General features: G+C 40.4%; 1 protein-coding gene across 10 annotated transcripts in view; it reads right to left on the minus strand.

Annotated features, from left to right (window-relative positions):
- FGGY (FGGY carbohydrate kinase domain containing) overlaps positions 1 to 12,812 on the minus strand; it is a 412,479-nt gene that overhangs the window by 105,695 nt on the left and 293,972 nt on the right. For all 10 annotated transcript variants that reach the window (XM_041771241.1, XM_041771246.1, XM_041771243.1 and 7 more), the window contains one exon: positions 8,582 to 8,643. In XM_041771241.1, coding sequence (XP_041627175.1) covers positions 8,582 to 8,643 — 62 coding nt within the window. The remainder of the gene's footprint in view (positions 1 to 8,581; positions 8,644 to 12,812) is intronic.

The raw sequence follows: 12,812 nt of genomic DNA on the forward strand, positions 1-12,812 counted from the left end.
CACACATCTATAAATCTTTTCATTTGCCTCTCAAGGAATCTCAGGGCAGGGCATTTGGTTTCAGACATCTGGGTCAATAAGAATCTATAGGCCTAATTACTATTGATTTGTCATTGTCTCATTTAATGCGGGTCTTTGCAAACAGTGAGATTCGTTTAGCCTCTTACATATATGGTCACTCATGCACTAATGAGATCCCTGGGGGACGGGGCATATGCTTACCCCTTTGACTCCTAACCTCCTCACAGCTGTATGTTTATTCTTTGAATGCAGCCATTCTCCTGCATGTTTTTTCAATTATACCTTACCATGTGTGCTATCTGAGTATATCATTCAAAATGAAATGCACTTGGAAAACATTATAATAACAAATGCACATCATTATTCACATAATTTTAACCTTACATGATGCCTTTTTTGGTTCTGACTTTGTTTAATTTTGTATTTTTTACCAATTCCTTCTCAAACGGCGGTAAGCCCCCTTTCAGCTCGGGAATCACATGTTAACTGTTTCAAGTGGGTGGTTCTCCCTCCATCTCACAAACTCCAGGCTCATATATCTTCTCCCAGAGGGAGGAATTCCTGCTGCCCTGGTCCTCACTGTGTATGATGAAGAAAATAGAGTTTCAACAACCACAAAGTGACTTCACTGGGTAGCAGTTGGGTAGTCAGGTACACTAAGGCTCCCTAAGCCTAGTTTACTTTTCTGTACTTGGGGCTAATTCTCTTACATTACAGGCTGCTATGAAGATTCAATATAGAGACCGAACACTATAAAATGATAGGTAATCAATAAAGAGTTACCCTTCCTTCCCATTGTAGGAAATTCATTTCTAGTTTTAAAAGTCCAAGAGTCAGGACTGATTTCTTTGTTTTTCTTTTTTTTTTTTTTTTCAGACTTTATTGCTTACAATCTTCAATGAGGACAGCATCCCTGGAATCTCAACTCTTTCCTGCCTCTCTAAAGTCATTTTAATTCTTAGGATTCATGGCTACTTGTCCAGAAGCGTAGTGACCGTATTTTGAAGTCAAAAGTCAGAAAATACAGTCCAACAGCAGACATTTGTGCCCCTTCCAGAAGTTGAGAAAGCTTGTCTCCAGTTCCCCACTTCCTGATCCGCCACAAGATGGAGTCTACTGAAACTGGTCCTGTGGTGAGGAATAATACCCTTTACTCTCATGACTTCAGGTACCATCTAGGGCTGAGGACTTTCAAATATATGCTCTTATCTCCTGCCAATTTCTCTTATGAGTTTCAGGTCAGATAGCCAACAACCCAACACATGCTTCCTCTTGGATGTCTGCTCTTGAAATGGAGGATTTATTTCCTAAGTCAGCACAGTCCTCAGTCTTCTTGAGAGGACCCCAATGCCCTGAGCACTTTCCTATCCTTGCATGCAAAGTAGAAGCCAAAGAAAGGCATTATAATTTCTACTTATTTCGGTTTAAGAAACATTTCTCATCCAAGAGCCATCAAGAATTTACTGGCTATCCTGGCACCGCCTAGGGGATGAAAGGTGTTAATATTGTCACCCTCGTTTTATGACGGTCCTAGCTCAGAGGAGCCTAAATAAATACTTGCTGATAGACTGATGGCCCCAGTTGTCAGACTGAGGGACTGAGACTGAAGAAGCCTCCAGGGCCAAGGAAGCAATGTGAGAACTTTGGAGTGGAATGGAAAGTGGGAATCAGCTTTAGATGTAGAGTCTAAGAGTCCCTAGAATCTTCATTTCCTCATGTAGAATTAAATGAGATAATATACATAAAACTATTAGCAACTACAGTGCCAGGAACAATGCAAGTTCTCAAAAATGTTCATGTCTTTTCTTTTTCCTTTTCTTGCACCAAGGGAACACATACAGCCTTTCATGGGGAGCTTTAAGTGTAGTTGAGATTTGGCATATGGGCGCCAGTGCAATTGAAGAAACTGCTCCTCAATGGGATTATGGGAATCAGAAAAAAAAAAAAAAAAAAAAAGCCTGAGGAAAAAATCAGATCAATAAACACTGAATTGTCCTTATAGAAATTACAGAAAAATCCAGGGATGGTGGGAGAAAAGAAAGGTTGGGAGAGACAATGTGATTTAGAAAAACTTCATTCTGATAATCCTAAATTAGGACCCGAAACCAGCAGAATCACAAGAAATGATCACTGCTTGCAGTGACTTCTGCAAAAGTAACTCAGAACAGGCTGGGCTTCTCTGATAATAGTCTTTTCCTTTCCGTAGACGATGAGCTCGCTGAGATGGAGGGCCCGATCTTTTACTGTAACCCTCCCTCCTGACTAACGGTCTAGTTTACTCTCCACAGAACAGCCAAAGTAATCCTTCTAAGGTATATCTGATGGTGTCTTTCTTCTGCTCAGAAACTAAAACCTTGAATAAATTCTAGTGTCTTTACATACCACAATGATCCTCATGCTCTGGCCTTGACTAACTTTCAAGCCCTCCTCTGTTACCAGCTCCCTCCCACTCTGGTTCAGCCAGGATGGCCTTTACAGTATCTTGAAGCCTGCCAAGCTGACTGGTGCCTTCAGGCCTGGGGCCTTGCTGTCCCTTACATCTTCTGGTGTGGCTTGGGGCTCTCCAAAAACAGAACACTCCTGCCTCAGATCTCAGTATCAGCAAATCCTATTTGAAACTGTAGAAACAAGTACTAATAAACAGATTTAGTATTTTATACTCTTGATTTGCCATACAACCCAAACACTATGGCTTGCTCCCACTCTTCACTCAGAGTCTTGCTCAAGTGTCACCCGACTTCCTCACCTGAAAGAGTTCCCATCCATCACCCTAACGTCTGCCTCTTAACTCATCTCTTTCTTTAGAAAGCTTACCAATTCCTGTTGTGCGAATGTGTGCTCTTTCTCTACACACGTTTGTATGTATATAAACGTGTGGGTGTGTGTAATTTACATGAAAGTAGGGACTTGTATTTTTACTTTATGATCTTAAATGCTCTTAGACACTCATCACACATCACCTTGGTTCTGCTACCAAACTTGCACATAAACTTGTATTTTAAGCCAACACCTTCTGACCAAACCCTGCTATTTCTAGAATCTCATTCTGAGACATTGGGAACTAATGTTCTATAAAACAATTAAGACAATAATGGGAAGTTTAGAGGGAAAGGGCCAAAGTTATGATCAATGTAAGGAAATCTCTATCTAAGGAGTGGAACCGCTGGATATTTGGCCTCACATAGAGAGAGACTCTTGCCAGTTGCATGCATGAGCACATCTAGTTACTGTTTACTTAATTCATAAGCCAACAAAACATTATTCTTCAGGGGTGAGTCTGAAAAGATTATGGCAAATCAAGAGTATAAAATACTAAATCTGTTTATCAACACTTGTTCCTACAGTTTTAAATAGGATTTGCTGATGCTAAGCTCTGAGGCAGGGGTGACTAGCATTCTTTTTTCAGAGAGCCTTAAGGCATCCCAAAAGAGACATGCAGTTTCTGATTCCAAGGGATTTGTTGTCCTTTCCAAACAGCCAAATTCACTTGAATAACAGTTATGCCTATTTCTTTCTAAGACCTAATAATATATAATGGGTCCTACAATCTTGGAATATTCTGTTCATATATCTGGTAAGATGGAGAAGCACTTTCCTTTATAAGACAATAGAAAGAAAGTGAAAGGAAAAAGAATCGACATTTATTGAATATCTACTAAATAGATGAGCTGCATGTAAAATTTGAGATACAGAAAGAAATGCAGCAAGAGTGTGGATGGGACCACCTTGGTAGAGATGGTAAAGAGAGAAGGGAAGAGGGCCAGCAGCCTAGGGATAATAAACTTTGATATGATGGTCAATACACCTGGGTGGCTCAATAGGTTAAGTGTCTGACTCTTGATCTTAGCTCAGGTCTTGATCTCAGGCTCCACATTGGACTCCACACCCAGTGTGGAGTTTACTTTAAAAAAAAAAAAAAAGAAAAAGAAAAAGATCTTGAAATTGAACTTGAAGAGGAGACTAAGAAGGACAAGCCAGAGATATAGGAGGAAAACTAGGAGGAACAGCATTCCAGAAAGAAAGCCCAGGAAAGAGAGTGTTATAAAGGAAAGGAAGGTATGATCATTGGTACCACATCCTGCTGAGAGTCCAAGGATGAGGACTGGAAAGCACCCTACAGACTCATTAACAGAGGTCACTGAGGACCTTATCATTAACTCTTTCAGGGGCAGATGGGGACAAAATTTAAATTGAAGTGGGCAAGGGATGAGTAGAAAGTGAGGAAGTAGTAGCCATGAGTGCAGGCAATGCTTTGGAGAAACTTAGCTCTTAAAGGCAGAAATACAGGGAGGTAGTTGGAAGGTAGTATGAAGTCGACTAGTATACAGAAAGAGTTGGGATTTAAATCCAGTTCTGACTCCACATAAGAATCCTAATAATTGCTGCTTCTGGATCACCTCAGGCTGCTGTTTCCCTGAGTCTGCACTGGTAATCCATCAATCTCTTTCCTTTTCTCAATCACAACTACTCTCATGAGGCTCACCCATAGAAGAAAGTTCTGGAAATTTTGAATATTTCCATGCAAAATCTATCCCTTAGGTTTGTGTTCGGCTTTAAGATCTTCAGAGACTGGCACTTCCCCAATCTACTTTCATCCATATAACCCCTGTAAAATAAGTTAAGCAGGGTGGTATTATTGTGGTTTTATGGGTGAGGGAACTGAGTCATTGAGACATTTATGGTAGAACTGGCACAAGAATCCAAGACTTGTCATACCTAGTCCAGGGTTCTTGCTACTTTACCACACTTTGCATCAGAAGGTCAGCAGGTTATGGATGACTGATGTGCTGCTTACCCCTAGAACCACCACCACCAAAACATCCTCCTCTTTTATAAAACCATTAGTAATAGCGGCAGAAATAGCAGTGGTACCTGTTGTCATAATTGCCATAGTAAAGTTTACAAGCCTTGCCAAGTACGTTACCTCATTAAAATCAAAACAAATTCTCAGAGGTACTCAGTGCTGGTTCTCTCAGAGCTACTATCCCATGTTCTGATGAGGAAACAAGTTCATACAATGATGCCTATCAGAACTGGGATTTGAATCCAGATCTCCAAACTCCCAAATCCAGTGTTTGTGTTTGTGGTTTATAAATGCTGGATCCCTTCAAGAATCTGATGAAAGTTATGGCCTCTCTTCACAGAAAATTATGCATTAAGTAGACAATTAAGGGGTTCATGGATGATCTAAAGGTAGGAACCCTTGCTCTATGTACTGGCTAAGAGGGGTTTCTCTGTTAATATTATAAAATACCTTGCCTTTCTAGAAAAGCCCAACAAAGTGTTATTATCATAAACAGTTTGAAAAACAATAAACGGATTTCATTTTGAAATAATTTTAGATTCATAGAAAGAGAAAGAGTAAACAGACTTCCCTTATACTCATCATCTAAGAAATTAACATAAATATGATATTATTAGCTATCTGCAGACTTATTTGTATTTGAATGTTGACAGTTTTCCCCCAACTCATGTCCTTCTTCTGGGTCCAGGGTCTAAACCATGATCACACATTGTTTTTGTCTCCTCCAATCTGAGACAGTTCTGCAATAATTCCTGAAATTTCAGCATCTTATGAAGCGTCCTGGCTAATAATTTTGTAGAATGCACTTCAGGTGGGGCTTGGCTGATGTGTCCAGACATTTTTGCTGAGGTGATCCATTTTTGGCAAGGGCCTTACAGAAATGATGTCACGTCCTTCTGGGTACATTATGAAGGGAGGTGCTCAACACTGAGAGATCCTGCTGCCGGTACTGTTTGACTTTGATCACATGGGTAAGGCACTGTTTGCCAGATCTCTCCACTGTGAGTTACTGTTTTTCTTTGCTATTAATGAGTACCTTATAGTAAGATACTTTGGGACTATGCACATAGCCCACTGTGCATCATACTTTCCCCAATTTCAGCTTCCATTGGTGATTCTCCCTTGCAACAAGTATTACTACGGTGTTTGCCTAATGAGAATATTCTAGTTCCATTATTTCCTCCACATTTATGCTGGGGATTTACCCCAAAGATACAGATGCAATGAAACGCCGGGACACCTGCACCCCGATGTTTATAGCAGCAATGTCCACAATAGCCAAACTGTGGAAGGAGCCTCGGTGCCCATCGAAAGATGAATGGATAAAGAAGATGTGGTCTATGTATACAACGGAATATTACTCAGCCATTAGAAATGACAAATACCCACCATTTGCTTCGACGTGGATGGAACTGGAGGGTATTATGCTGAGTGAAATAAGTCAATCAGAGAAGGACAAACGTTATATGGTCTCATTCATTTGGGGAATATAAAAAATATTGAAAGGGAATAAAGGGAAAAGGAGAAAAATGAGTGGAAAATATCAGAAAGGGAGACATAACATGAGAGACTCCTAACTCTGGGAAACGAACTACGGGTGGTGGAAGGGGAGGTGGGTGGGGGGTGGGGGTGACTGGATGACGGGCACTGAGGGGGGCACTTGATGGGATGAGCCCTGGGTGTTATTCTATATGTTGGCAAATTGAACACCAATAAAAAATAAATTTATACAAAAAATAATAATTTCTAGCACATGGTCCCTGAAGTGGACAAGAAGACCTGCCCTTTCTTCCCAAATATTTATTTCTTCAATAATTTACTTCTATCAGTATGGCCTCGGGGAGTCACTTTATACTACCATTACTTATTCTGTTGATCAAATTGTCCCCAAAGGCCATGGAGAGATTCTTAGAACTGTGTTCTATGCACTAGGATGACAAGTTGTCTTCAAGTACTTCCTTACTTTCTGGCATCATCAAATGTTCATGTGTGTTCTCTGTCCTCACCCTGGAACTGGCCAGGTTTCTAAGAAGAAAGTTTTAAGTAGATGATTAAGGAGTTCATGGATGATCTAAAGGTAGGAACCCTTGCTCAAGATAGGGTATGTGGTATCGGACCCAAATAAAGTGTTAGATGAGGAAGTTCCATGGTGTGATCCTTCTCAGAAGTTTTCTGATTCCTTTTAGGTAGACAACAGTATTTAAAAACCAGGATCTGGTGCTAGGTATGCATACTGCTACGAGGGGTCATTGTTTCCAGGCCATCTCAGCAGAGAGCACAGGGAATATATGTATGTGTACTCACACACGGATATACACACTGTATTTATTTCTGTCTATGACTATAGCTCTGTCTAGAGACAGCTGTACCTATACACATATATACAAAATCTCAAGTTGATCCTAATACCTCCTACTTCCACTCACTACCACAGGGTTCACTGTAAACTTCCCCCTTCCCTATTTAAGAGAAACCTGGCTCTCATTATCCACAATATATTTATTTATTTGCTTAGTTGTAGTATACACATAAAGGATTTTTTGAAGAGCTAATCCAGACATTTATGAAAAGCAAATTTAGGAATTAGACTATAATACTTAAAATTGTTTTAAAGATTTTATTTATTTATTAGAGAGAGAGAGAGTGAAAGAGAGAGCGCTCACACATGAGCAGGGGGAGGGGCAATGGGAGAAGGAGAAGCAGACTCCCTGCTTAGCAGGGACCCTGACACATGGGGCTTGATCCCAGGACCCTGAGATCATGACCTGAGCTGAGGCAGATGCTTAATTGATTAAGCCACCTAGGCGCCCCAGAATATAATACTTATATATGGTTATTTTATCTTTAGCCATACATTATACTATCAAAATATTCTTTCTCAAAGCTACTTAGGTTCTTTTCTTTCTCAAATCCTTAATGTGGTTATGGTATTCATTGTTAATACAATAGATTTAGATTTTGCTAATTGTATTTCATTTTGCACACTCCCACCACACACATACATCCTAGTATCTATCTATCTATTGATCTACCTACCTACCATCTAACCTATATACCTTCTATTTTCAAGGGGCATGTGAAGTATCACCATAGTTCTAAGAATTAGAGTTCTATAAAAAAGATATGCTGAGAAAAGTGCTACCTCCACCTCTTACCCTGTTCTCACTCCCCCATGTTTCCATCCCATTCCTACCCCAACCTCCATGTAACCAGTCAGTCTCATCAGGTTCTATTTAATCTTCTTTGTGTTTCTTTTGCATAAATGAGTAAATACACATATAGTTTCTTACAGTCACCTTCCTTTTAAATGAAAGGGAGTATAATGTAAACACTTATTTGCTTTCTTTACTTAACAAAAAATCCTAAAAATCACTTCAGGTCATTTCTTATCCTCCACTGTACAGATGAAAAGCCAGGTGTAAAGAGGTTGGATAACTTGCCCAAGGTCACACACCTTGTAGAGTAAATCTGGATTCGAACCCCAGAAGTTTGGACTCTGAAATTCATGTTCCTTCTACTACATTAGAGTCTCTCATCCACAGTTCCTGGCATATTTTTTGGAACCTCTAGTTTTATTGAGTTCTCTTAGATCATTTTCAAAATTAATATATGGATCATCCAGATGACTGTCTTATAACCAAACACTGCAGGGCATTTTCATCACCCAAGGGGAACTGAGTCACTCAGCTGCCTAAGGTGAATGTCCTCAGTGCAGGAAAGTGTGGGAAGTTGTAGGGGAGGAGGGGCAACAGTTACCTGGCAGCAGCCTTGGCTTTTAGTTCAGGGAAGGCAGCATGGCCCTGCACCATGTGGTCTATCTGAAAAACAAAAGAGATGGGTCAGTGTTATAGTTTCTCTGACTTATATGGACGCCAGAAAAAGAGATATTAACATATCTGTTTCTTTCAACTCTGTCCACAGAGGACCTAAGAATGTTAAAATGCTAACTCAACTAGTGTCCGGCTCTTTCAGAAACTTAGCTTTGCTTCACCTACTGCCAGCTTCTTGATCCACAAACCAAAGCAGTCTAAAGAAAAATGAGCAGGAAATGAAACTCTCCAGGCTAAACTGGTAGGAACAGGTAGTATCAGGTCCAAAAAGGAGGTGTGAGGACAAGAGTGGGAAGGGGTAATTCCAGGACCTGGGTGTTAAAGTGCCAAGCTCTGGGTCACACCATTTCTGTCTCCTGGTTCAGGCTGTTACCCCAGGGCAATAGCAGGCCTTGAATTACTCACCCTCTCTTACTAATGGAGAAGCTGAGTGAAACGGACTATGAGGAGGGATTATCAATTCAAAAAATAAGAAAAGAGTTGCCCTAGAGCTGTCAAAAGGACGTCTCCTGATTGGAAAGTTATCACATTAAAAAAAAAAAAGAAAAAAGAAAAAGAAAAAGTTATCCCATGAGAAATTGGGGCATAGCTCTCCAAGGACAGTAATGTCTAAACCTGTGGACAACAATCTACTTCTCATTTGAAATCCCATGTCTGGGATTTTATTCCTTGGTAGCTCTAAACAAAACAATAAATAAAAGTATCAGGAAGGGAAATGTTTCCCCATGATGCTACCCTGCTTGCTAAAACACACCCAACAGTGTGCCTGTATTCCTGAACCTAATTTGGGCGTCTTCCCAATGCTCACATAAGTCTCTAGTACTCCAGAATCATTCTAACTACTTAATTTATTTTTTATATTTACTTTTTGTTTTTTTCTTTTTTTAAAATTTATTTATTTATTTTAAAAAGATTTTATTTATTTATTCATGAGAGAGAGAGAGAGAGAGAGAGAGAGAGAGAGGCAGAGACACAGGCAGAGAGAGAAGCAGCCCCCATAGAGGGAACCTGATGTGGGACTCGATCCTGGGACTCCAGGATCATGCTCTGGGCCGAAGGCAGGCGCTAAACCGCTGAGCCACCCAAGCATCCCTCTCTTTTTAAAATTTAGTTAAAACATATAAAACATAACAACACATAGTTCATCATTATTTTCTGATGTAGTTTTCAACAATTCTTTAAGTCGCATATAACACCCAGTGCTGGTCACATCACATGCCCTTCTTAATGTCCATCATCTAATTTATTTTCATTCAGACTATGAACCGATTGGTTATTTTGGCCTCATGGAGATAGTCTCTCAAAGAGTGTTTCCTGACAGCCAGAGCTGTGTAAAGGGGAAGATAATTTTTTTCTGGAGCCACAGAAATCAGGTCTAGGTTCTGGCTCTGATACTAACTAGCTGTGTGACTTTGTGCAAGACACTTAACTACTCAGAACCTCAATAACCTCCTTAGCCCTCCCCCAGACTCCCTTTAGAACAGGATTGCTGGGCTGTAGAGAGTGTCTACCACAACGTCAACAATAGTATAAATACTAGCACCTAAACTTTGCTGCTCATATACCATGTATCCACACTGAGCTAAGTTTTTTACATACATTATTATCTCATTTATTCATTACACTATTCCTGGGGAAAAGATAACACTCTCTACTATACAGATGAGAAAACTGAGACCAAAAGAGAGTAAGCAATTTGTCTGAGGTTGGTCACAGGGAGTAAGTGACAGATCTTCGTTTCCAGTTGAGGTTTCTCTGTACCTAAAGTCCTTGTTCTTAACTACTATGCCGTAACATGTACTAAACTTGTAGGTCTATGTTGCTGAATTCCATGTGTACAGTTATGAAGAAATGCTCAAAATAATACCAAAGCCACTGGTCATTTCAATGAGAAAAAGCTACATGGGTTTCAAATGCTAACTTCCTCCAGATTCAGCCTTGGGTTCCTGTGATGAGGGGTGTCAGGACCTTAGAGTTCACAACAGTAAAGGATAATTAAAAGCATTCCTTGATTTGAGGCCCATCTCTATGGGAAGCACTTTCAGAGTTCAGAGAAGGGAGATTTAAATTAGCATCCAGTGGGAAGCACAGAACCCAGACGTGTGGTGCATGCATGAGTATAGTGATTCACTATTTACTGAATGCCTAGTGCATTCACTGTGCCTAGGTTCTAGAAATACAGTGGAACATAAGAAATACAATACATATAATACATATTAACATAATGTCAGAGGTCAATAATTTGGCAATAATTATTTAGTTGGGGGAGGTGAGGCTTCAGTTGGGAGGCTGAGAACAGGTAGCTTGGAGGAGTAGAAAGCTAGAGGCCAGGCATGCTGGAAAGGAGGCCGTGATGAGTAGATATGGAGATGGAAAGAGATTGATGGCTGCGGACAGTAAGGAGATTGGCAGAGCCCTAAGCCTAGCATATCATAGCTGCTCTGTAAATATTTCTGGAATAGATGTGGGATGCGCAAAGCACAATGGAGACACACCACATGCTTACACAGTACTGTGTGCTTCTCAGATGCACTACCACACACTTTACATTTGTGTCTATTTTTGTGGGCCACACTTAGGTCACAGGTGGCTGTTAAATTAAAGAATAAATGGAGTAGCGACAATACTGGAATAATGGGGGAGTGTGGGGGCAGAGAGTGGGTCTTGAAAGTCAGGTAAGTGCTTATACTTTTATTGAATTAGAGGCCATGAAATTATTTAGATCTGGGGAGCAGAATGATGAGAAGTTAAGAAAATTAGCCTGGCACTGGATGTTATACTATACGTTGGCAAATTGAACTCCAATAAAAAATAAATTAAAGAAAAGAAAAGAAAAGAAAAGAAAAGAAGAGAAAAGAAAAGAAAATTAGCCTGGTAGGGAATGCAGGACAGAGACATGGCCAGGTGTAGAGGGCAGGAAACGTAGACAGGGCTCAGAGTCTGAGGGTGAGAACATGAGGCAAAAATGTTTCCTGTTCTTGCTCTATTGTACTATTTAGCAAGTTTTAAAGAAATCATTAATTTATATGTCTTTCTTTACCCTACACTCTGAGCTCTATTACATCAAGAGCCCCATTATTTCCCAATCCCCACTGCCTACATCAGTACCTGGCACCTTGAATGAATAAATGAGATATATGTAGAAGAAAACAAATTTGGTAGCTGACTAGTTGCAGAATGTAAGAAAATCAGATCAAGAAAGGTGTTTGGGTCTGAGAAGAGGCAGTGTGGCCATCTTAATCACATATTTTTATCGTTGGTATTTTTGATGCTTTATTTTTTATTTTTATTTTTTAATTTATTCTTGAAAGACACAGAGAAAGAGGCAGAGAGATAGAGGAAGAAGCAAGCTCCTCACAGGGAGCCCGATGCAGGACTCAATCCCTGGATATTGCCCTGAGTTGAAGGCAGACACTCAACCACTGAGCCACCTAGGCATCCCATTTCTGATGCTTTGAATCTATGGTCTTTCTGTCCCCAGAGAGACTGCCCCTGGTAAGGCTGGCAATTCCTAGACAGCAAAGGACTCAACTCATCTGTGAGCATGCCTTTCATGTGCAAACTACTTCAGGGCCTACCGTCCCCCACCTCGCCTATGGGCTACTGCTTCCCTGCTCTAAGCACGCCAGGGCCAGGTACCAACCAGAGGGCTAGGGACAACTGTGCTGCTTCCCGTGTGGTCCTGCATGATGGTAAGGCATGCCCTCCCCAATTCAGAACTGTGAGCAACAAGCTATCCTTTCAGATCCCCTGATCTGTTGGCCTCATTATATCAGAATAATAATAAAATCTACATTTTAAAACAGTAGCTTAGTGCAAAGAACACAGGCTTTGGAAACAGACAGACTCATGTTCAAATTCATGGTCTATGCCTATATTCTGTGCTAAGGAGGAAAAGTTACTTGACCTTTCAGAGCCTCATCTTGTATGACTGTAAAATAATGATAATAAAGTTTGCCTTACAGGGGTGCCTGGTATATAGGTGGCTCTTAGTTCATAACATCTATTATTAAAAAGAAGGGGATGCCACCAAAAGGGCCAAAAGGTCGGGAGAACGGAATTTCAAATGGTCAGCTGCATTTTTCCCCCCTCAACAGCATCTGGTAGAAAAGCCTACTCTGGTTAGCAAAGACCAAGTCAGTTTTTCAAATAACTAA

Source organism: Vulpes lagopus, chromosome 10 (genome assembly GCF_018345385.1).
Source record: "Vulpes lagopus strain Blue_001 chromosome 10, ASM1834538v1, whole genome shotgun sequence".
NCBI classification, from domain to species: domain Eukaryota; kingdom Metazoa; phylum Chordata; class Mammalia; order Carnivora; family Canidae; genus Vulpes; species Vulpes lagopus.